Source organism: Miniopterus schreibersii (genome assembly GCF_964146895.1).
Source record: "Miniopterus schreibersii genome assembly, chromosome: 4".
In the NCBI taxonomy this organism is placed as follows: Eukaryota; Metazoa; Chordata; class Mammalia; order Chiroptera; family Miniopteridae; genus Miniopterus; species Miniopterus schreibersii.
This window is the reverse complement of record NC_138105.1, coordinates 10,408,005-10,434,652: the sequence shown is the minus strand read 5'-3', so window position 1 is coordinate 10,434,652 and position 26,648 is coordinate 10,408,005. Positions and strand designations below refer to the sequence as shown.

Sequence of the window (26,648 nt, the reverse complement as noted above, 5' to 3'; positions counted from 1 at the left end):
AATAAATAAAGATTTGCAAAGACTTGGCCAAGCTTCTGGGGGATATTAATATCAGAGAGAATGTAACCTTCAAGATAAGCCTTGGGTTAGCTCAAGCAGTGGCTGATAAGAGTTAAGGACTAATAAGACTGTAATGGTTAATCATTCAGGGAGAGAGGACAAGTATCTGGAATATCCATCACCAGTCTCACATCCCAAGTTCTTGGCAAACACTGCTAGTAAGTCATGGACGTGGCCCCAGAATTCCATGCATTTCAACGTGCCCAGCAGCCATGATTAACTTACCAGAGATGATAACTGAGGAAAAACCTAGTTGTGATCCCTGCTTTCACCTGTTTTCTTGAAAACATTCTCTGTTATTATTCTTTAAAGTGAATCTAGGCTTCTACTGCTTGAGTTCGGCTACTTTCACACACAATTCAATTCTTTTCTCTTTTATTTTCAGAATTTTTAAACCCATAAAAAAGTTTCAATACTATATGAACACACATGCATTTTTTATTTAGATTTGTAAACTGGCAACGTTTTACCTTTTCTATACGTATGTATTTTTGTTGCACCAACTGAGAGTAAGCAAACATGACATTTGCCACCTGAAATACTTTAGCCCATCTCCTAAGAACAAGGACACAATTCATTTATCATACTCAAGAAAATGAACTGGTACAACACTACTCTGTAATATACAGTCCACATCCAAATATCTCTGCCTAGTTCTAATGATGACTTCGAGAACTGTCTAGCACCCAGGATGCAATCAGGTCTGTGGGCACTGTGCCTAGTTTCTAATGCTGTTAGTCTCACGGGATTTAAAGCAGGGCCTCAGTCACTTTTGGTTGCTCACGACATTGACCTTTTTGAAGAGTTCAGGCCATGTTTAGAAAATTTCCCTCACTCTGGATCTGATTGCTTCTTCATAATCAGATCTCAGAAGTAAACATTTCTGGTAGGAACGTTACACAGGTGATGTTCTGTCCTTCGAGCGTGCACATAGAATTTTATCAGTTGGTTAGTCTGCTACCTGCCAGATTTCTCTACTGTAAACAAATGCTTTTCTCTTTTTAATTAATAAGCAATCTATGGGGTGATGCTTTCACAATATCCAGTTCTCCAATAAGCTCTCATTCAATGTGCTCACCCACTGATGCCCGCCTGAATCAGTTACAATAGTTTGCAAAATAGTGATTTTCTAATGCTCAATTTCTTCTACACTGTGTTAAGTGGTTCTATAATCAGAGGCACTAACATATTTTTGTACCTATCTTTTTTCCTGTTAAAAAAAATATGACTGCTGGGTGGGAGATTTTTCGGTAAAAATGAGCCCCCCGTCTTAGTAAGTCTATTTTTTAATGGAAAAAAGATAAGTGGGAAAATATGGTAATGCTGCTATAATCCAGATTACAAAATCAATTTTGAGGGGCCAACAAAAGGAATCTCAGAATTAACCTCCTTTGGGCGCTAAAGTCAGAATGTCTTGATTCAAATTGCAGCATGATATTTAACCTCTCTGAACTTCAGTTTCTTCTTCCAAAAAATGAGATATTACCTGAAGAATTCATGGCAGATGCTCCGTAAATGTACATCTTACTAAGGAAATCAAAAAGGCCTACTACCACAGAATTTTGGAACTCCTATTCCCTCTCTCTAATTCCTCCTCACACTTTGGGAAGCACTCAGGCATCTGCTCACAACACATTCCTCCTGCTACCAAGGGTATTCTGCCCCAGCTCAGGGAAGGCCCCCAGCTGGGAAATATCAGAAATCTCCCCCCCTCCACACTGTCTCTCACTCCTGGGAATGAATCTCAGGACAAGCCCAGTTCAGCTGGGCAGCTGATTCTTTCACCCCAAAAAGGCATGCCCAGAAAGAAAGCACATGAGTTGACTGAGGCACCAGACCACAAGTGTACAGAGGTGCTTTTCCTGTAAACTCTTTTTTTACTTTTTTACTGTAAGCTTACCTCTTTATAAGGGAAAAAAATCTCTGTGCAAAATCTCACTTAGCAGAGGTTTTATGCTTTAACAGATAAACTTGTTTGTTCAGTTCAAATCAACTGCTAAAGTTTTAAGAAATTTTAAAGCTTAGATAATTCTAGAAAATTTCCCATAAAAAGAGTTGGGGGGGTGGGGGATGCTTCACCCCCACAAGAAATTGTGTGCAGGGATACTTTTGTAACTTCTAGTCAATGGCATCAGAGTTATTCCTATAAAAATCAATGACCTATTTATATGTAAAGCAGAACACTATATACTTTAAGTGAGAGATTAAAATTGCTTTAAAATTCTAGAATGGCTGCTGTCAAGGGCACAGTTAGTGTAATTCAGGGATTTTCTGTAATACTATCTCAGAGAAGTTGCACAGATCGACAAGCCCTGTTGCTTGTGTCTCAATGAGTCTGCTCCCTCATGGTCTGAGGCCTTCTCTTCACTTTTCTGACTTAACTGAAGTCCTCCTCAAGTCTTTATCTACAATACTCTTTAAACCTAGGACTCCTCCTCCTTCTCTTCACTAACCCTTAAAGAACTCAAGAGAAAAAAAGATATGCTAGAATCTTATATGAAATGAGTATAGCAATATTTCTGATAGATGTAGATGACAGATTATATCAATTATAGATTTCTTGCTGACATTTATTGGTGGTTTTTCTAAAACATACACTTGTCATGTCACCCCTCTGTTCAAAGCCTTTGATGTAGCCCTTCTGTCAGCTAAATAAAGTTTAAACTCCTTACTCTGACATTCAAGGCACCTGGGAGCCAAATAAGCCTAAAGGTAACTGACAGGTGATAGTAAACAATCCTTATTGACCACATAAAACTGCTGATCAAGTGACTGAAAGAGTAGCCCATGTCCTCTAAGTGGAATGCAGGAGGGTTCAAGGAACTGGAAGTTTCAACAAATCCAAGCGACAGGAGAAGAGGGAGAAAAGGGAAGAAACATCAGATACTAAAGCTGAGACTCAAAAGCTACAATTCCGGGAGACAATGAGGCCCAGGAAGTAGCTATGGAACCGGGCTTCAGGCGAGGTGGAATGGTTGAAGGACCCAAGGAAGGAATTTTAGGTTGGGGTTTTCACTTCCCTCATGGATCCTGAAGTTGGCCAGGTGGTGGCAGGACTTGAATGTGAGTAAGCCAGGAGTCAAGGTGTCTGATGGGTGTGCAGTGACAGGCATAGTTACCTCCATGTGATTAGAATGGCACTTCACCTCTGTGGTCTTCCTCCCCAAAACCCATATCCTCAGTCTAATCATGAGAAAAACATCAAATAAGTTCCAGTTGAGGGACATTCTATAAAATAACTAACAGTACTCCTCAAAACTATTAAAGTCATCAAAACAAAACAAGTTTGAGAAACTGTCACAGCCAAGAGGAGCCTAAGGGGACACAGGTCTAAATGTCAAGTGGTGTCCTGGATGAGATCCTGGCACAGAAAAAGGATATTAGATAAAAACTAAGGAAATCTGAAAGAAGTATAGAATTCAGTTAATAATAATGTATCAATACTGGTTCATAACTGTAACAAATGTACCACACTAATGTTAAGATGTTAATAATAGGGGGAACTGGGTGCAGAGGCTGTGGGAATTCTTTGTAGTATCCTTGCAATTTTTCTACTGTAAAACTGTTCTAAAAAATAAAGTTTATTTAAAAAAAGACATTATATAAAAGGGAACAGCTTCTCATCAGGAAAAAAAGAGGCTAGAAAAAACAACACTTTAAAAGTACTGAAAAGAAAATACTAGAATTCTCTATCTACTATGTCCTTGAAAAATGATGGCCAAAAAAAAAAAGGACATTTTCAGATATATGATAAGAAAATTCATCACCAACAGATCTTCACTGCAAGAAATGATAAATAAATTATCTAGGTTGAAAGGCAAATGACAGATGGAACTCAGAACTGCAGAAAGGAATAAAGAACTCCAGAAATGTTAATATGTGGGTAAATATAAAAGCCTATCCTATTCCCCTCACCAATCAGGGACGCCTTTTCATTCCTCCTCTAAAGGTTCCTTAGGCTTAGAGTCTGACAGGGCGTCTCAACAGAGGCAGAAACGCCCTCCTAGAGAGTGTCTATCTGGAATCTATGCAGAGGGTTTTATACTGAAACAAACATGGAGGGAAGCTGCTGGTAGCAGGCATGGGCCTGGGAGGCTAACCATTCTGTAATGCAAACTGCCTGCAGAGCAAAGAATTATCCTGCCCCAAATACCCCTTTATCAGGTTTATCTTTAAGAAAAACTGAAATTGTAGAGCACAATAAGGCATCAACAAGGGGGAAGGGCACCCCACCAGACCTCTAACATATGCGGCCAGGCTGCATTGCCCTCCTTAGCACCAGTGCCGGTGGGACTAATGCTGAGCTTGCAGCATTAAGTCCACGGTCATCAGCATACGAACAGCCATCAAGTAAAAACTGTCTTCCAGCCTGTAACCTATGGGATTGATTTCTAAACCAGTGTTCTGAGCCCATACAGAACCCTTTCTATTATTTCAGCTCCCTCCTCTTCTGCTGCCGGAAAGGAAAGGATAAGCGTGAGAAAGATAAAAGGACAAATCAAGGGATGAGTTCCAACAGCCTACTCAGGACTGCACAGAGCCTGCAATATCTAAGCCAGACAGGAAGGCTCAGAGAAAAATCAGCTCCAGTATCTGACAGAGGGAGGGGCTCTCTATGTCCACCTAAGATTTAGAAAAATAAGAGAAAAATTCAGAGCTTATGCAAAAGTTTTAAAACAGAATCATCAGCAGCTATTTTTCAAAAGCTATTTTTACTTTTAAAAAGCAATTACCTAAGTGATTCAGTTTTAGACTTTTTTGGATAATTATGAATTTTAAAAAAATGTATGGATCACATAGAAAATATAGAAGTATTTGCAAACTAAGGCAAAAAGCATACATACAATTTAAACTCATTGTCATAGCAGTACATTCAAACTTCAGGCTCCACCTTTTCTGAGGTAATTAAATCCACATTCAGTTAGAACCTAAAAACCTTAGAGAGTAAAACAATAGTATGACTATCATGCTACTCATTTTTTTGATGGGCTTTTAGAATAAAGGTAATAATAGATTTATATTAAGTGGCCCAAATTACTGATACTTAGAGGTGTTTTGCAAAGTGTTTATGATTTATCTTGTTTCCATAAAGTGAGTTTTTTAAATTCATGTTGTGAATATTCAACATTTTCTAGTCACTGCCAGATAATACATTTAAGAAAATAAGGTGAAAAAAGATGAAGAGCCATTCGACTAATTCTGTTCAACCAGCCAAAGAAACAATAAAAAGCATTTGATATTGCTGATTGATAAAAAGGTAGAAAAGCAACATTATTATTTGGTTATGTTTATCTAAATCACCTCATTTTTCTTTAAAAAATGAAAACACAAAACTATAAAAGATTTTCAATCTGACAATAATTTGACATAATTTAAGACTGTTAAATAACAACAGTGAAGTCTATATAAATTTTTTTAAATCGGGAAAATAAATCCTTAACTTTCAGACAAATGCGCACTATTTTAAACATCAAAGGGCCCATAACTTCCCCTTGACACTACCACATATCCGCTAACTCATTCTGCTTAACAAATAAAACCACGAATTGAGCGGTCTTTCCTGTCGATGATGTCACGAACACTGCATTGGGAAAAGTGTCCTTCAGTCACCAAATGAAGGGCACTGATTAGAACAAACATGAGCAACCTCTTGAAACATCACTGACAAGGGAAAAAACCAAAATACTTATACTTAATAGTATAGAATTTGAAAATTAGTTATAACATATATTCCTAAACTGAAAGAAAGCTTAAAAAAACTACATGTCTTTATGAAATCAATTCAGTGCAGGACACACTGATTTTGTCCCAGACATTCTGCTGAGCACTGCAGAGAACAGGAAGATAAGACACAAACTTTAAAGAAACTTGCAAGACTTTCCCTACTGCTAGTCCAGTATAAGGGCAACATAAAAAGGAAAGGCTAATACTGTCCAAGAGGTAAAAAAAAGGTCCTCTGAGGCCTGCTGGGGCCTTGGATGGTAAACACACCGAGGGCATGATCCCGGGGTCTTTTTTTTGCAACTCTTACCAGTTCATATTAGAATGCATAGCACAAAGGTTTCTTTACTCAAATGAAGGGGAGAAAGAATTGACATGTGAGCAAGGGAGGGCTAAACGGGGATCTCTGGGTCCACTCCTCAAGGGTTGTGGCTCTGATGCAAGATTCCTTAACCCTCACGTGGACAGTGCTGTCCTATAGGAGAGAAGGGTGAGAGCAGCTGTGACACATTAATGAGCTAGCAAAGCAAGTGATTCTCAGCACATAAAGATTTTCTGTTGTTGTCCTCCAAAACAGAGATTCATGGCCTGCCACAGAATTAGATTTAGAGTCACAAGAGGCCTTCCCACTCAGGAGGCAATTTGACCTATGTCTCAGAGGAAGCTGGTGGGAAATCTGGGATTAAAACCTTTGTTTCCTGTCTTTACTTCCTTGTTTCTTAAAGCAAGATCTGGGGACCACAGGGGCATCAGCATCATCTGGAAACTTACGAAAAATACAGAACCTCATGCTGTACCCCAGACCTACTGAACCAGAATTTGCATTTTAATGAGATTCCCAGGTGATCAATATGCACATTAAACATTAAAGTTTGAAAAGTAGAGTATGTATCTAGAACTAGAATGTATGAGTTCTTTAATAATATCAGATAGTGCGAAATTTCAAAGTACTATACTAATTTACTTTCCCACATTGTTCTAATTTTCTATGTATCTAATTATAACATAAAGCCATTTCCTATTGCTAAAATTGCTCTAAAAATAAAGTCTATTAAAAAACAAAAAAAGCTCATTATCATAGTGCCTGGCAATAAATTGCAACTACTGTTATTAAAAGTTACATTAGAAATACCCTAAATGTTTCTGCAAGAAATTAATAATACTGTTCCTACTGTAAAGTAATTATGCTAATAACTAAGTCAGTTTCAACATTGACTCTAAGATAAAAGTATCTTCTCAAATAAGTAATCCCTGAGAATGAATCCATGAGATACCTAGACAAATGATTTCAAATCTAATACATTATTTTTCAAAGCCATCAAGTGAAATGGAGAAATGTAAAATGACTAAGGATTCAATCACAGTCAGTTTCTTAGTAAGTACAAGTTTTATAGATTCTTATGGTCATTATTTAAGAAAAAAATTTCAACTAAGGGGAAAAGGCACACAAATGGTAATGCCAAAAATAAATATAATCACAGAATTATGCTGAAAACGGCATGGTTTCGGCAGAGGTGGAATGCCTACCACCTATAAGGCAATGATTTCTAGGAGGAAAAATAAATCTATCACCTCCTTTGTTTGTTTACCTGGATGAGTCATGGTGACTGGTTCCTCTTTGGACTTATTATTGTAGATGACTACAGCAACTGCATTGTGGAAAGCAGCCCGTGATATTTTCTCTTTAAATGTGCAATTTCCCCTCTGCAGCAAAGCAATCCACTGTTTGATATTAGGAGGGACAAAGAACCGGGTTTGAGGATCACAGCCCAGATGATCAGCAACTAAAGAGAAAAGGGAAAAAAATACATTAATTTTTTTGTCAAGTAAAGATAAATAAGATCAATCAAATCTTTCACTAAAGCACGTCCAGCAGCTCATTGTCAGCAGAGCTATGGATACGTCCACAGAGGACACTACACTGACTCTAAATCCTTATCTGTACAGGGAGAAAGACGCTCCTGTAATGCAAATTAAAAGCGAAACATTCTGTTTATAGATCAACAAAAATAAAGAAGACTGTAACATCCAGTGTAGGGTGGTGAACAGAGGATGAAGAAAAGGCAAACACAGAAAACCCCAGAAACCAGGAGACTCATCTACCCCGACTTTGCTCAATTATTTGCATTTACTCCTCTCTCCACACCCAACCTCCCACCACCTTCATGAGGAGACTGATTTTGCTTGGGGTAAAGTAAGGAGCCAGACTAACCTTTTGTTCAGTTATCAAGTGGTCTTGCTGAAATTCAAGCATGCCTGAACAAATTTCTAAGTGAATGTCTAAGGAAATTAGAAAAGTTCCCTTTGGCCTATATTCGAAAGTTATAATAGCTAAAAATAACAATCAGAATAAACAGATCATTCCTCTAATTTACATTTATTGTTAAAAATTACAATTCCACATTAGGATACATATTAACTTACTACATCCGCCTGTCTGATGAGATACAAATTACACGGCATTGGCCTAGATTTAGGGGAAAACCTTGTTTCAAATGCCCTGAAGGGCATCTGAATTGGTCAGGGCAAGCTCCTTAATTTTTGCTTCTACAAACATGATCATCATAGCTCTGATACCCTCTGTAAATCTTAAGATCCCGCTCCTGGCTGTTCTTCCCATTCCTCACCCTCACACTTATAACAGGTTAGAATGAAAGGGGGAAACAAGTCACCAAAGGTAAGTCTGAAGACTGCGGTTCCCCAGTGCCAGAGGACAGTGGGCCCTATGCCTCCTCGTGTGGGTCAGTGCCAGCACTATGCAGGCCAGGGAGGGAAGGGAACACAGCACAAAAGGGTAACACAGGAAGCAAAGAAATAATAAAAACATTAAGTATTAATCAATAACAAAGTGTAAAAAAAGACACCACCAGTGGGGAAATGTTTGCTTTCCCTGAAAGCACACTGTTTAGTAAAATAAATGAAATGTTTACATTACCTAAAGAAACTGTAAAATGTAGAGATGCCACTACTATAAAGAAATGTTACATTTATCATTTCCACTTAAATACCTTTCCCCCCAATTCTCTATCATGATGAGGGACAGCAATGAGAACATATTTGCTCTCAGAGGTCTCCTAATACACAGTAAGTGGGAGATAAATGATTCCCTAATTTGTCATGACTGATACTGTCTACAACTATGACTCACCCTTTCCCTTAAACGGTTTCGTCCTTTCTCAATCAAATTAAACTTTAGTAGTCAACTATTGAAAGACAGAGTCAAGGCACTGTGAAACTCTGAAAATGTGAAACACTGTTTACTTTCAGCAATATCTGTCTGTTTTACTGATTATTATGCTGTTTTAAAATATAAGCATTTAGGTGATGTGTTACGATACCCTCATTGTCTTGGGAAAACTTCCAATACTGTGTCCAAGTAGGTGCAAAGAACTTGTTTTAAGTGTTTCATTTGGGATTTTTCAAAATACACTGCTGCACAAACCCTGAAGAAAATGCAGAATCAAGAATATCTAAAGAGCCCTGGCCTGTGTGGCTCAGTTGGTTGAGTGTAGTCCTGTGCACCAAAAGGTTGCCAGTTCAGTTCCCAGTCAGGGCACATACCCAGGTTGTGGGTTCGACCCCTGGTTTGGGTGCATGAGGGAGGCAACTGATCGATATTTCACTTTCACATTGATTGTTTCTCTCTCTCTCTCTCTCAAAAAATCAATAGAAACATTAAAAATAAAAGAATATAGAAAGAGATCTGTACACTTGTCTTCTGCAAAACATTTGTTTTTCTGTGACTTTCCTGACCTTCCTGTGATTTCCTATGTGTTCAACAGTGTGCTAAAGAGGAAACAACACAGTTAGAGGCCAGCAAGAAGGCCTGGGGGTTCCAAATTCTCTAATCTTCCATTTTTACTTATTTTTAAAGATTGAGATAAAATTCTTACCCTCACAAGAGTTATGTGTATGTGAAAAAGTCTATAATAAATCCTCTACTCTTGGGTGCCTCTTATTCTTCTCCTGTCATTTTACAGGTGCCATCCTACCTTTTCCTAGTGACCCAGCCTGGAGCCACGGGAACTCTACACTGATGTTCATGAAATCCACCTGGAGCTAGGCAGCACATTCTCTGTGTCCCTTGCTCCCAACAGCTCCCTAGTCTCATCCTTTCTGCCTGTTGCCCTGACAATGTCACTGTCCACTTAGAACAGCCATTCACTAATAGCCACAATGTCTAAAACTGAAAGACATAGCAAGGGGTGCAACCACAGAATACAATCTATCTCTCAAAGGAATCCCCACCCACCAAGAACAGATCCTATGGCCAATCCAAACAAATTCCAACAACAGACTGTATAAGCAAAAAGAATGTCCCTGTTCCCCTATTTGTAAAAGGTCTCTGAAAACATCCGTATCAGTGAGAACAGAATATGCAATGATAAGCAACAATAAGATATCCAAGTTCCTGTTCAAAGAAGCAGTTTTCATTATTCAGAAAAACAAAGTAAGGGGTTTTCATAACCACTTAATATTGTAGTATGCTTATTTTATCTATCTATTCTTTCCTGGAATTAAAAAAGAACTTGAACAATAAAAATGTTAACAGCTAAAACCCCACAACTTCCCAAGAGGAATGATGAATGCTGTGATCCCGTGGCACTACTTCAAGATTTATACCAGTTATTTGTACTTGAAGCAATTTATTAAGTGAAGACATAAAACATCTATAATTATGAACCATAAAATTTATCAACAGCAATTTTGCTCAAATTCAAAATCATTTACTTGTTTCTTTTTACCTGCCAAGTTCAGAAGAGAACATCACCTCTGACTTCTTTGCATTTATTAGTCACAGTGCCAGAAAAAACTTATTAGAAGTTACCATGAAAATGTGAAATTATATATAATATAAAATATTGTACTATAATACCTTAATTATACCTTAATAAAGCTGAAAATATTGTATTACAGAAAAACTTCAATTTTTTTTCTGTATGGCCTTTCCTATTGAGTCCAGAAACAGTATTGAGACTTTTATTTACTCCTTGATTCGAACAGGAACAATGATAGAATCCTCACCTTAAGGGACATTAACTTAGATGTTCAGCAACATACTAAGTACCACAGAGAAATAGGATGGAACCAAACATTTTGGTATTGAATCTTGAAGAACCTCTAAATGTATTGAGGAGGCATGCCTGGCACAGAAGTGAAATATCAACAAGGCAGCATAAAGCACCAATCGGGAGAGTGCTTAAACATTTAGGAAAGGAAAAGAGCAATGTGATGGTCAAGGAACCTGCATGGAACGCTGGAAAACTGCTCAAGCAGAAAAGGGAGTGTACAGAAGTGGGCAGCACAAGAACACAGAAGATTAATCCCTTCTCTTAAACTCCTACGAAAATCAAATAAGCAGCTATACAGCCAAAGCTACAACACTATACAAATTTAAGATAGTCAAGTGAAGACCCCAACTGCAATGGGAAAAGAGGAAGACTATTTTGGTACAAAGACTATGTAAATATTTAAAGGGTTTTGTGAGTAAATAAGAAAAAAAAATCTTTTAAAAATGCAAACACCCTACCTAATAAGTAGCAGTCACCACACTATTGTGTGGGTGGTGGTTCCTTCCATGCCCTGAGAACCATCAGTTTGCTGCTGTAAGAGTCACAGCGGCTGGAGTGCAGGTGCCCCAATGCGTCTCTCGCTCTGACAGCCCGTGTCTCATTTTCTCTTCCTGAAATGCCAATCCCACTCCTTTGCTGACTACCTCCTAAGCTTCAGGATTCTGCTAACGTATCTTCTCCAAACACCTTTCTGACCTCCTTAGGCTGAGCTGGGTGCTGTGTTCATGTCTCCAAGGCACCCTGGGATCACAGCCATTTTACCATTCATTGTACTGTATTAGTAACTGGCTGTTTATTCTGAGTGTCTCCTAGGGGTGAGAACTAGCACCTTCTCTAATATGTCTGGCACATAGTAGACACTTAATGTACCTGATGAAGAGAGAGAGGGAAGGATGACAAAGGGAGACTAAGCAAGAACAAATATAAAGAAAAACCTTGTGCCCAAGACCTGTTTCATGTGGAAATGTTCTGACTTGGGCAATGTTCTATAAGCTGTTTCCTACAAAAGAAGTAAAAATAAAAATAAGCTTAATTAGTTACCCTGGATTTAGATATTTTCATTGTCATGTATGTTCTGGTTATTTGCTTTCCTATTTCTACAGATTACAATCTTTTTAATCTTTAGGTTTCCTGCTTCTACCTTTTTTCCCTTATCTTTTCTTTGTTAAATTCTTATTTTATAATTGAAAGGAAAAAACAGAATTCTTTATTTCCCTCCCTCCCTCCCTCCCTCCCTCCCTCCCTCCCTCCCTCCCTCCCTCCCTCCCTCCCTCCCTCCCTTCCTCTTTAAAATTGATTTGAGAGAGAGAGAAAGGGAGGGGGAGGGAAGGGGGGGAGAGAGAGAAACATTGATCAATTGCTTCCTATACTTGCCCTGACTGGGCATCAAACCCACAACCTTGGTATATGTCCTGACTGGGAATCGAATCTGCAACCTTTTGGTGTATGAGACGATGCTCCAACCACCTGAGCCACACCAGCCAGGGTAATTCCCAATTTCTTTTTTTCTCTTTTTTTAATTGACTTTAGAGAGAGAGGAAGGGGGGGAGAGAAAGAGGGAGAAAGAAACATTGATGTAAGAGAGAAACGTCAATTGGCTCCTCCCATATGCACACGGACTGGGGAATAAAACCAGAAACCCGGGTCTATGCCCTGATCAGGAATCGAACAAGTGACCTTTTGATGCACCGGACCACTCTCAACCGAGTCACACTGGCCAGGGCTATTCCCTCTTTTCTTCTGTCTATATATTCAAGTTTTATTTTTTAGTGGTTACCCTTAAAATGTTAACCTGCATATTTGATAAAAAGCTTACATTTAACAAATATTTCTATTCTCTCCCTGAGTAACACAAGGCTCTTAAAATGTGTATTATTTCATAGGGCTGCCATAACAAAATTCTACAAACCTGGAGGCTTAAACAACAGAAATTTACTCTCACAGTTCTGAAGGCCACAAGTCTGAAAGCAAGCTGTGAGCAGGGCCATGTTCCCTTCAAAGGCCCTAGTGGTGAATCCTTCCTTGCGCCTCTTCCAGCTTGTGGAAGCTCCAGGCTTGTGGCTGCATCGCTCCAACCTCTGTCTCTGTCTTCACATGGCCTTCTCCTGTGTCTGTGTCTTCACTTCTGTCTTGTATAAAGACACTTATCACTGGATTTAGGGTCTACTTGGGTAATCTAGGATGATCTCATCTCAAGATCTTAATTTAATTACATCTGCAAAGACCCTTTTCCCAAATAAGGTTTTCTCATTCACAGGTTTCCAGGAATTAAGACATGGACATGTCTTCTGGGATGCCACCATTCAATGTGCTACAGATGCAGCTCTAACTCCCAGTATTCAGTTCCACCTTGCTTTAGTTATCCCTTCTCTAGTATTTAATGTTTCATACAGTCAGTGATTCTTAAACTTTATTTACAGATATGCTTGTCAGTCCTTATACTAGTCAGGGTTCTCCAGAGAAACAGACCAATAAGGAGAGTGTGTGTGTGTGTGTGTGTGTGTGTGTAAAAGTATTTATTATAATGAGTTGTCTCACATGATCATAGAGGCTGACAAGTTCCAAGATCTACAGGGTAATTCAGCAAGATGAGTTGATGGCAGGTCTGAAACTCAAGAAGAGCCAATGTTTCAGTTTGAGTACAAAGGCAGGAAAAAAGCCAATGTCCCACTTTGAAGGCCTCAGGCAAGAGGATTTCTCTTACTGGGAGGAGAATCAGACCTTTTGTTTATTTAGCTTTCAACTGATTAGATGAGGCACACCCACACTGGGGGGGGGGGCAGCCTACTTTAATCTGCTTTATTCAGTCCAACAATTTTAATGTTAGTCTCATCCAAAACAAGCTCCCAGAAATACCAAGAATAATGTTTGACCAACTATCTCTACCCTGTGGCCCAGTCAAGGTGACGTAAAATTAACCATCATAATCCTCACATCTCCCTTTTCCTTCTGTGTTTCATTTCCTTCTTCCTTACTCTACATCCTTTAGAAGTTCTTTTAATGAGAATGTTACAGGTAAACTCACTTCCTATGGTAAACTTGTTTTTTTACATCTGATATCATCTTTCGTCTGTCCTCATTCTTGAATGACAGCTTAACCAGATAAAAAATTCTGGACTGTTATTTTTCTCCTAGCACTTTGAAGGTACTTCATTGTCTTCTGCTTACGTTGAGAAGAGGCTAAACAAAACATTTTAATTGCGTAGGATTCTTGAATGTTATTTTATCTATTTTTAAATTTTGAATCTAGTATTTTTAAAAAGTAAAATAAGTGTGTTTTAAAATTTTTCTCCTAAGTAGTAATTTCTACTTTTTTGGTTATATTCTAAAGAAACACATTTTTACAATAAATTATTGGCCTTTCATATAGAATTTTTAAGAAGGCAACAATAAAGTATCTTCTGTATACCTAGAGTGCTGAATATATCAATCAACATTGGAAGGGTCATACATAGCTGAACTGTCAGCAACTTTAATTGTCAATAGCTATCCATTATCGTTTGTCTTCTATACTTAGTTACTGTATATCTCAAATGAATTTTTATCATTTTTCACGTCCTCAGAACTTAAACATATCTACTGAACGTTCTCCATGACATAATAAAAAGCATCTTAAGAGTAATTTTAAATGATGGCTAATATAAATCACTATACCTGAAAAGTCATATTCAAAAATAATTTCTATTACAACTCACACAACAAATAGAGGGTAGGACAAAAAGTAGGTTTACAGTTGAGAGTACATGAAAGTTTATTCTTGTATTATTACTTATTAATTATGGTATTATTTTCCATATTAACAACTGTAAACCTACTTTTGCCCCACCCTGTACTTCATGCAAATCAAAATAACTAAAAATTACTGCTAGGTCCTTGTACAAACATGGTATCATAGTATAACATAAGTGATACCTATTTAATTTACATCACTTCTCACTCCATTAAAGTGTTACATATCAAGTACAACTCTTTCTGAGGCTCTCTTTCCTACTGGCTCCTATCCATCACGTTTTCCTCCCCCTTCTCGGATTACTCTTCCTCATTTTTCTGTTAGCAGTCTCTTAAGCTGGAGGTGTTCACCAAGGTTCTGCCCTAGGCCCCCTTTCTCAGTGGGCAATCTCATCCATTCCTATGGCTTCAATGATCACCTATATGTAGATAATGTCTAAATCTAAGTCTTTCTCCTGAGCTTTACTCTTTAAATTTCACCTGCTTGCCAGGTATTTCTCCATGAATAGTGCCAATCGCAAACTCATTATCTTCCTCCCTCAAATGTGATCTTTCCATATAGAATTCCTGAGTGACAATATGGTCATCTACCTAAACACACAAGACTGAATTCCTTGCTGAAAAACAAGGATGTGGCTATGAAGAGACCTAGCTCCGTCAATAGTATTCGGTGTTCTTGGCTGTCACGAAGAGCTCACGAGGAAAGAGCAAAGCCAGCGACTATAAGTCAACACTGCTGATGTACAGAAAGAACACCATCGAGGGCCCAGAGGAGTATCTGAAGGCATTAGTTAATTATACCGTAAGCTGGGGGGAAACCTGATGATCTGATGTACCTATACTATGTGAAATGATTATCACATCAAGCTAATTAACATATCCATCACCTCATATAGTTACTTTTCTTTGTGGTGAGAACACTTAAGATATACTCTCTTAGCAAATTTCAAATTTCTAATACGGTACATTAACTATAGTCACCATGCTGTACATAAAATCCCCAGAACTTATTCATTTTATAATTGAAAGTCTGCAACACTGGAAGGCATTTTAAACTTGAGCATTGTCCTGATATGTCAAGGTTGTGGGTTTGATCACCAATTGGGGCACAAGAATCAACCAATGAATGCGTAAGTTAGTGGAACAATAAATTGATGTTTCTCTCTTCCTCTCTCTCTCAAATCAGTAATAAAAAAAAAATTCTTGGGCAAAACAGTAAAAGATGTTAGAACACTCCTATTTTGTTTTATCACTTCTTTCTTCTGGTACTAGTACTTCTCGTACTAATGACTTTGACATGATGACAGTGTTGACAAAGACTGAGCTATCTGGAACATAATTTCAAATATAAGAATGACAGATTCAACAATGCATTAAAAGGATCATACATCACAATCAAGAGAATTTATTCTAGGGATGCAAGGATAGTTCAACACCTGCAAATCAACATGATACATCCCATTAACAAAATGAAGGACGAAAATCATACAATCACATCAATAGATGCAGAAAAAGCTTTTGACAAGGTTCAACATCATTTATGATTAAAAACCCTCTCAACAAAGTGAGTATAGAGGGAACATAATACGAAGACAAGGATGCCCACTCTCACCACTCTTATTAAACACAGTATTGGAAGTCCTAGTCACAGCAAATAGGCAAGACAAATAAACAAAAGGCATCCAAATCTGAAAGTAAGAAGTAAAACTGCCTCTATTTGTAGATGACATGTTATATATAGAAAACGCTAAAGACTCTACCAAAAACTTAGAACTAATAAAGTAATTCAGTAAAGTCGCAAGATACAAAACCAATATATAAAAATCTGTTGCACTTCTATACACTAATAACAAACTATCAGAAAGAGAAATTAAGAAAACCTCATTTACAACTGCATCAAAAATAATAAAATACCCAGGAATAAATTTCACCATGGAGGTGAAAAACCTGTACACTGAAAACTATAAGACATCAACGAAAGAAATTGAAGACGACATAAATGAATAGATATTCTGTACTCATGGATTGGAAGAATATTGTTAAAATGTCCATACTACCCAAAGCAATCTATAGATTCACTGCAATCTCTATAAAAATTCCAATGGCATTTTTCACAGAAATAGAACAAATAATACTAAAATTAGTATGGAACCACAAGAGACCCTGAATAGCCTAAGCTATATTGAAAAACAAAGAACAAAGCTATAAGCATCATGCCTCCTAATTTCAAAGTATACTGCAATGTTAACAGTAATCAAACAGTATGATACAGGCATAAAAACTAACACACAGATCAGCAGAACACAATACAGAACCCAGAAAACCCCCCACATATAATTTAGTTAATTTATGGCAAAGGAACCAAGAACATATAATGGGGAAAGGATAGTATCTTCAATAAACGGTGTTGGGAAAACTGGAAAGTCACATGCAAAAGAATAAAACTGGACAGCACTATCTTACACCACACATAAAATCAACATAAAATCAACATAAAATGGATTAAAGTCTTGAACATGAGACCTGAAACCATAAAACACCTAAAAGAATACACAGGCAGTAATCTCCTTGACATTGGTCTTGGCAATAATTTTTTGGATTTGGCAACAAAAGCAAAAACACATAAGTAGTATATCAAACTAAGAAGCTTCTGCCCAGCAAAGGACACAATCAACAAAATGAAAAGGCAACCTAAGGAATGGGAGAATATATTTGAGATTCATATATCTGATCAGGGGTTAATATGCAAAAGATATAAAGAACTCATACAACTCAATAGGAAAAACATTTCTTCATCTTAGGGTCCCTGTTTTATGCAAGTTTCTATTCACAATTCCCTACCATTCCTTATATTTCACAGGATTTCAGCTAAGTGTGTAATATTGTTATCCCTTGAATTAGTATGTGAGTTAAAAGAAATGACTTACTCTCACCCCACACCCACTCCCCACGTGCTACGAAAAGTATAGCTTACACTAACAGGGGAGAAGTACTTGTCCAGAGGCTGAGCTAAACTGCTAAGGAAGGAGGTAAGAGAACATGAAAATAAAGTCATGAAATTAAGTCCTTATAGAGGACTATTAGGAAAAAAATAACAGGAGACAACTCACATGACGAAACAAATGAGAACAGGAGGTTTAGGAGATTTAAAGTTTTCATAATCTGAGAAATACAATATAGAAAATATAGTAAGAAAAACCTTTAATGTTTACCTTAAATATACAAAATAATCAATGAGGCTTGTTGAAGTGGGTCTTGATGGAAAAGTATGTTTTACTGAAGAAACTACTATCCAGAAGGAAAAAAGTAGAAGAAGCAGTTATTTTATCTCAAGATAATGTATGTCATTTAAGGAAATCCAAGTAAAAAGAACTAGAGAACATGTCTGAGAGACAATAATGAGACTTTGATGGGGGCAATATACCAAGGTCAACTGACCAAATAGAATAAATATGGAAGTTCTTAACATCACAAAACTGGCAGACAAGGTAGAGCGCTGGCAGGGCTTCCAATTACCTACAGAACTGCAGAAATCTCATTCAGCTAAAAGCAGTTGGTCTAACTTCCTGATCTGCTTTACCATTCATTGCACCTTCTGCAGGGCAAAGGCTAGAGGTAACCAGGGCAAACACTACCCAGAACCTAACACAGACCCAGAATGTGAAGTCACCAATAACTTGGAAGAAGGGAACCTGTCATTTTAGAATTTTGCAAATCCCAAGGCAAAGAAAGCTGGGTAATTACAAATCATCTTTATGAGAAACTAAATGAAGAAACCATCTAGAATGCACAAGATGAATTAAACTTTAAAGAAGACTCATACAAAAGCTGTAAAGACAAATTCAGGATGATAGCACAGGCTTAAATTTTTTCCCCCCAAGTTAAAAAGCCCAGAAAGAGATGAAGGTTGCGATTAATGACAAGAACAAACAAAGGGGCTTTTCTCATGCCCTTTCCCAAAGATTTTTTAAAACAGTTGTTTCACAGCAATAATAGGAAAGAAATACATCTACTGCTCAGGGCCAACAAAACAATGGATGAAAACATTTCTCAAAACCTATTTTGCTTTGCTTTCTCTATCAAGGAGAATGACCTGATTAAGGAACAATGCCAACCAGCTTAGAAGGATTCTAAGCAACACACTACAAGGGTCTGTTCACTCACAATTTTATCAATAAATTTGAGCAGTGATTCTTAACTTTGGGTCTCTGTAGACCACTTGGGGTTTCAAGAGATATCTGAACCTCCTAAACCTTACTGAAATTTTGCATATAGCTACACAAATATATTTTTTCAGCAGAAAAGTCTACAAACTTTCATTGAATCTTAAAGGAAATTCAGAAGAGCCAGAACCACTGACTTAAATGAAGATACAGAACATATGTTCATAACATTCACTGGTGACAAAGCTGCTAGAAAGAGTGAAGACTAGATGAGAAATCAGGATTCGAAAAAAATCTTGAAAGCCTGAGTGAACAGGATGAATCTAGTAAAATCACATGGCTTAGGGCAGCCTCTAAGAAAAGACTTAGAAGCTTTAATCAACAGTAAGCTCAGTATGGGTCAGTGATTAGGGCTACCAAAATAACTTACACATACATACTCTCAGCAGGTGTCCAGAGGATGGGAAAAGGCAGCTCTACTCTCTCTTCCACACTGATAAAACCAAACTGCAATACTGTTCAATTTTGGGTGTCTCTCTGTATTCGTTTCCTAGGGCTGCCCTAACAAATGACCATAAACTCGACAGCCTAAAAGAACAGAAACACTGTCTCGTAATTCTGGAGAGCAGAAGTTGAAATCAAGGTGTCAGCAGGGTTGCCTCCTTCTGGAGGCTCCAAGGGATAAATGGTCCTATATTCCCTCCTACCTTCTGGTGGGTGACAGCAATCCCTGGAGCTCCTGCGCCAGGGCAGCCCAACTCCAATCTCTGTGTGCCACTATTTTTCCATGTCCTTTTTCTCTCTGTGTGTCTGTATCCTCTCCTCTCCTTACAAGGACGCCAGTCACTGGATTTAGGGCCCACCCTAAACTAACATCTCTAACAAACATCTCTTCTCTCTTCCTTTTCTCTACCTTTGTCATTTATAATTGTATATTCTTTTGTTTTGTTAATCCACTGATTTTTAGAGAATGAAAGGGAGGGATGGGGAGAGAGGGAGAGAGAGAAACACATCAACTGGTTGTCTCTGGCACCAGCCTCGAGTGGGGCTGGATCGAAAATGCAACCCAGGTACGTGCGCCTTTGACCAAGAATCAAACCCCTGGCCCTTCAGTGCATGGCCTGACACTCTTAACTACTGAGCCACACCAGCCAGGGCTATAATTATATATTCTTAAGGTTGATAACATTTACTTCTGTTCTGCAACTATAATTAAGTCTTCCATGTTTTAACTATAGATTGATTTTTTTTTAAAATCCTAGCCCAAGGATATTTTTTCTATTGCTTTCTGAGAAAGTGGGAGAGAGAGGAGACAGGAATATCAATGTGAGAGAGACACATCAATTGGTTGCCTCCTGCATGAGCCCTGACCAGGGCTGGCGATTAAGCTTGCAACTAAGGTGCGTGCCCTTGGCTGGGATCAAACCTGGGACCCTTCAGTCCGTGGGCCAGCACTCTAACCACTGAGAAAGCCTGCTAGAGCTACAGTTCCATTTCAAACACTGAAAACCAATGAAAGCACTAATATCATCATAAAAATATTTCAGAAAAGCCAAGTCCTGTGCTAGGATTCCAATTTTCTCCCTAGGATCCACTTACTGCTCAAAAACATGCCACATTTTAACTTGTTTTATATTTGGACCACACATTCTTGGTGTTGGGCTTCCTCTTTTCTTACAGGGGAAAAACATGCCCTTTTCAACATATTCCTACTAGTATCTTGCAGCTTCCAGTCATTCTTTTTTTTTTAATTCTCACCTGAGGATATTTTTTCCATTGCTTTTCAGAGAGAGTGGGAGGGAGAGAGGGAGAGAGGGGGAGAGGGAGAGGAAGGGGGAGAGAGGGGCAGACATCGGTGTGAGAGACACACATCAACTGGATGCCTCCCGCACGTGCCTCTACCAGGGTCAGGGATCGAGCCTGCAAAAGAGGCACATGCCCTTGACCAGAATCGAACCTGAGACCCTTCAGTCCTTGCGCGATGCTTCAACCACTGAGCCAAACCGGCTAGGGCCAGTTTCCAGTCATTCTAACCACTGCTTGGAATTCACTCCATTCTTCTTGAAGCTGGGAAATAAACTTAAAAAAACACACACCTGTAAGATACTTGTTCCATTCAGAGAGTATAATTTTACCCCTACGAAGGTTTTGTATTGAAAATTAACAATGTCCAAATAGAAAGTAAATGAGATGTGACCCACAATCCAATCAGTATAATACAATGATTTTTATTGTTTATATTATTTTGCATCCTTGTCCACCATAAACAAATTTTAACCCAGTCACAGTTCAATCACTTTATATTTACTTTTTAAAAAATATCTTTACTGATTTCAGAGAGAGGAAAGGAGAAGGAAAGAGAGGTGGAAACATCAATGACTGATGGGCTGCCTCCTGCATGCCCCCGACTGGGGATCGAGCCCACAACCCTGGCATGTGCCCTGACCAGGAACTGAACCCTGATTGCCTGGATCCTCGGTCGATGCTCAACCGCTGAGCCATGCCCAGCTGGGCTATATTTACTTTTGTAGCATATACACAGCTTTCACTACAATCCCCTTGAATGGCTGTGTAACATTCCCACTTAGTGGCTATATCATAACTTATTAAACCCACTTGGGAAGCAGTACAGAGAAATGGTTAAAGTATGGGTGCTGCAGCCAGACTGACATACATCAAGTCCCAGCTCCACAGAACCCCGTGGTGACACAGCTGGTGGGTTACCTCACTCAGTTTAATTTGTCCAACACTAATCACCCACTTTCTATGTCCCAGGTAACACACTAAGCATCAAGAATACAAGAGTGGATAGAGAGCCCAAATCCCTGCTCTTAGAAACAAACAAAATAGATATATACTTTCCAATCATGTTAAGTGCTATAAAGAAAAAGGCACTGAGATACAGAAGAGACTTGAATTCCCTCCACAAAATGAGGATCTAGTACCACTTACTGCTGTTAAAAGGACTGAATGATAATCCATGTACAATACTTGGCAGCATTTTTGGTAATAGTATGTACCCAACGAATGCTTACCACATCACTGCCTGGGATAAACCAAGAGCACCAAACAGAAAATACCAACTTCCAGGTATACTCTTTCCTCTTCTCTCTGTCAATATATCCAACACTTTTTTAAGTTTGAGTTCACTGCTTGAAGTTTGATGTGCGTCTTTTTTACAGCCATTTCTCTCATTATGTTCATTTTTGTTTATTGCCTCTTTGAATAAATTGAGTATATTTATAATAGTTGTTTAAACATCCTTATCTCTGACTCCATTTGTTTCGTTTCTAGGCCTGTTTCCACTGATTGTTTTTTGTATAGTTATAGGTCATATTTCCGTGTTGTTTTTAAAATTGATTTCAGGGAGAGGAAGGGAGAGGGAGAGAGAGATAAAAACATCAATGATGAGAGAGAATCATTGATCAGCTGCTTCCTGCATGCCCCCTACTGGGGATGGAGCCGGAAACCCTGGGCATGTGCCCTGACCAGGAATTGACCCGTGACCTCCTGGTTCATGGCGGTTGACACTCAACTGCTAAGCCACATCAGCCGGGCATATTTCAGTTTCTTAATTTTTGATTGGATGTCCGTTTTGAATTTTATGTTTTTGGGATCTGGATTTTACTGTATTCCTTTAAATATTATTTGTTCTGAACCAGTTAAGTTACTCCAAATCAGTCTGATCCTTTTAAGGTTTGCTTCTATAGGTGGGTTGGGAACAGGCTTTTCTCTAGGGCTAATCTGACCTCACTCCATGCCCTATGCATTAGCAAGTCTTCTACTCAGATTACTGAGAATATGAACTACTCCTAGTTTTGTGTGAACTCCATCTGCTAATTTTTGACAGTCCTTCATCAAATGTGCAGACCAGTTTGAGGGGAACCCACTGCAGTTCTCCAGAGCTCAATCTATGTGCAGCTCTCTGCCCTCTGGTACTTTACATCTACCACATTCACATCTGCCTTGACCTCTGTGAGCTCTGGACTCTTGTCTCATCAGTTCAGGAAGACCACCAGATTCTTTTGGGATTGCCCCTCCCTGCACTGCAGCTTGGAAAGTCTCTAGGTGGTAGGCTAGGGCAGTCACAGGGCTCTGTTGTTTACTTCCTTTCTCTCAGAGATCACTGTCCTGTGCTGTTTGTTGACCTATTTCTAAAACTGCTGTTTCACAACTTTGTCAAGTTTTCCAGTCACTTACAGTGACTGGAAGTAAACCTTGTGCCTGTTACTCATTTATGGCTGGAAGCAGAACTAATCAAGTTTGACCTCAAATTCCACATTTTCAATGAAATGTTTCTAGACTGCAAGTCCAAATATGTTAATTCTCTGGTCTTCATGCCATTTACGTACGATCTAGCAAAATAACAGTATACTCTGTCCACCAACCCCCCTCCCTCTACCTTCCTACAATGCCTGCCATCAGTTTCAGTACCGCAGGATTAAACTCAAATCATACATTTCAGTGGCTTGCTAGTGTCAGGCACAGTCCTAGGTGTTTGGCTGAAACAAAGAGACTGCGCCTAACTTCCAGGAGGACCTCACAATTTGGGACAATTTAGTTAGGCAGGAATCAAACTCTCATCCATAAACACCTAAGATAGTTTTTAATGGGAAAGACTAAGGTATAAATGAACCTTTAGAACAGGGATTGTCAAATGTTTTCTTAAAGAGCCAGGAAGTAAAGTGTAGGTTTGCAGGTCACACAGGCTCCTGTTAAAACCACTCAACTCTGTAGCTTGAAAGCAGCCAGAGACTTGTGAACAAATGGGCACAGATGGTTTCAATAAACTACTTTTTAAAATTAAATGTATTGGGGTAACACTGGTTAATAGGATCATCTAGGTCTCAGGTGTAGATTTCTGATTCAAGATGTATATTGCACTGTGTGCCCACCACCCAAAGTCAGATCTTCTCCTGTCACTATATATCAAGCCCCCATCACCACCTACCCCCTCCCCTCTGGCAACCACCACACCGCTGTTTGCGTCCACGAGTTTCAGTTTTATATCCCATCTATGGGTGAAATCATACGTTTCTTAACTTTTTCTGCCTTATTTTACTTAGCATAATATTCTCAAGGCCCATCCAGGTTTTCACAAATAGCAGTATTTCACCTTTTCTTATGGCTGAGTAGTATTCCATTGTGTATATGTACCATTTATCCAATCCTCTATCACAGGACACTTTGGTTGTCTCCGTGTCTTGGCCACTGTGAATAATGCTGCAATGAACATAGGGGTGCATATATCGTTGCAAATACATGCTGTTGAGTTTTTCAGGTAGATACCCAGGAGAGGGATTGCAGGGTCCTATGGTAACTCTATCCTTAATTTTTTGAGGAATCGTCAGACTGTTTCCCATAATGGCTGTAGCAGTCTACATTCTCACCAGTAGGGAACGAGGGTTCCCTTTTCTCCACAGCCTCTCCAACACTTGCTATTACTTGTTTGTTGATAGCAGCCATTCTGAAAGGTGTAAGGTGGTATCTCATTGCGGTTTTGATTTGCGTTTCCCTAATTGCTAGTGAGGTTGAACACCTTTTCATATATCTGCTGGCCATTGGTACGTCTTCTTGGGAGAGGTGTCTGTTTAGGTCCTCTATCCATTTTGTTAATGGGGTTATTTGTTTGAGTTGAGTTTTATGAGTTTCTTTATATACTTCGGATATTAAACCTTCGTTGGAGCTACTGTTTGCAAATACCACTTCCCATCTGGTTGGCTGCTCTTTGTTTTGTTGTCGGTTTCTTTTGCTGTGCAGAAGCTTTTTAGTTTGATACAATCCCATTCATTTATTTTTGCCTCTACCTCCCCTGCCTTTGGGGTCAAATTCATAAAATGCTCTCTACAACCAAGGTCCATAAGGTTTGCACCTATGTTTTCTTCTATGTAATTTATTGTTTCAGATCTTATATTTAGGTCTTTGATCCATTCTGAATTGATTTTTGTACATGGGAACAAATTGCAATCTAATTTCATTCTTTTGCATGTGGCTTTCCAATTTTCCCAGCACCATTTAATGAAGAAGCTTTCTTTACTCCATGTGTGTTTCTGGCTCCTATGTCGAAAATTATCTGCCCAGATACATGTGGTTTTATATCTGGGCTCTCAATTCTGTTCCATTGATCTGTGTGTCGGTTTTCCTACCAATACCAGTATTGAAGCTCTGCAGTATAATTTGAAGTCAGGTAGTGTGGTACCTCTGACTTTGTTTTTTTTATCTCAGGATTACTTTGGCTATTCTGGGTCTTTTGTGATTTTTTGTTCTATTTCTTTAAAAAATGACATTGGGATTTTGATGGGAATTGCATTAAACCTGTATATTGCTTTGGGTAATATGGCCATTTTAACTATGTTGACTCTTCCAATATATGAACACAGGATATTTTTCCATTTTGTTGTGTCTTTTTCAATTCTCTTAATAATACTCTGTAGTTTTCAATATATAGGCCTTTCACTTCCTTTGTTAAGGCTATTCCTAGGTATCTTACCTTTTTGGTTGCAACTGCAAGAGGAATACCCCCCCCCCCATTTCTTTTTCTGAAGCTTTGTTGTTAGTATGCAGGAAGGCAGTGGATTTTTGTACACTGATTTTGTATCCTGCAACTTTACTGTGTTTATTGTTTCTAATAGGTTTTTGGTGGAATCTTTAGGGTTTTCTATGTACAGAATCATGTCATCCGCAAAAAGTGACACTTTTACTTCTTCCTTCCCAATTTGGATGCCTCTTATTTCTTTCTCTTGCTTTACTGCTCTGGCTAGGACCTCCAGAACTATGCTGAATAAGAGTGGTGAGAGTGGGTATCCTTGTCTTGCTCCTGATTTTAGAGGAAAGCTTTCAGTTTTTCACCAGAGTATAATATTGGCTGAGGGTTTCTCATATATGGTCTTTAATATGTTGAGGTACTTTCCTTCTATTCCTCATTTTATTGAGTGTTTTAATCATAAATGGATGTTGTATCTTATCAAATGCTTTTCGTGCATCTATTGATCACAATTTTTATCCTTCCTTTTGTTAATGTGGTGTATTACATTGATTGATTTGCATATGCTGAACCATCCTTGTGCCCTGAAAGAACTCCACTTGATCATGATCTATTATTTTTCTGATGTACTGTTGTATTCAATTTGCTAGTACTTTGTCTAGGATTTTTGCATCTGTATTTATCAGAGATATTGATCTGTAGTTTGTGTGCATGTGTGTGTGTTATCCTTTCCAGATTTTGGTAATCATGGTTATGCTGGCCTCGTAAAATGTGTAAAGAAGTATCACCTCTTCTTCAATTTTTTGGAAGAGTTTGAGAAGGACAGGTTTTAAATCTTCTTTGAAGGTTTGGTAGAATTCACTGGTGAAGCAATCTAGTCCTGGACTTTTACTTTTGGGGAGGATTTTGATGGTTATTTCAATTTCCTCACAGTTGATCGGTCTATTTAGATTTTCCAGTTCATGATTTAGTCTAGGAAGTTTGTATTTTTCTAGGAACTTATCCATTTCTTCTAGGTTATTGAATCTGGTGGCATATAGTCTTTCATAGTAGTCTAATATGATCCTTTGTATGTCTGTGATGTCTGTGGTGACTTCTTTCATTTCTGATTGTTAATATGGGTCTTTTTTTTTTCTTACTGAGTCTAGCTAGAAATTTATCAATTTTATTAATCTTTTCAAAGAACCAGCTCTTGCCCTGGCTGGTATAGCTCAGTTGGTTGAGCATCCGCCCATGCACTGAGAGGTTGCCAGTTTGATTCCGGGTCAGGGCACACGCACGGGTTCTGGGCTCAATCCCCAGTAGGGGGAGTGCAGGAGGCGGCTGATTGATGGTTCTCATTGATGTTTCTCTCTCTCCCCCTCTCCCTTCCCCACTATCTCAAATCAACAAAAAACATTTTAAAAAAAGGAACCGCCT

General features: G+C 38.5%; 1 protein-coding gene across 3 annotated transcripts in view; it reads right to left on the bottom strand.

The window, feature by feature from the left end:
• Positions 1–26,648, bottom strand: part of RNF130 (ring finger protein 130) — a 102,374-nt gene that overhangs the window by 67,504 nt on the left and 8,222 nt on the right. For all 3 annotated transcript variants that reach the window (XM_081135672.1, XM_081135673.1, XM_081135671.1), the window contains exon 2: positions 7,371–7,565. In XM_081135672.1, coding sequence (XP_080991798.1) covers positions 7,371–7,565 — 195 coding nt within the window. The remainder of the gene's footprint in view (positions 1–7,370; positions 7,566–26,648) is intronic.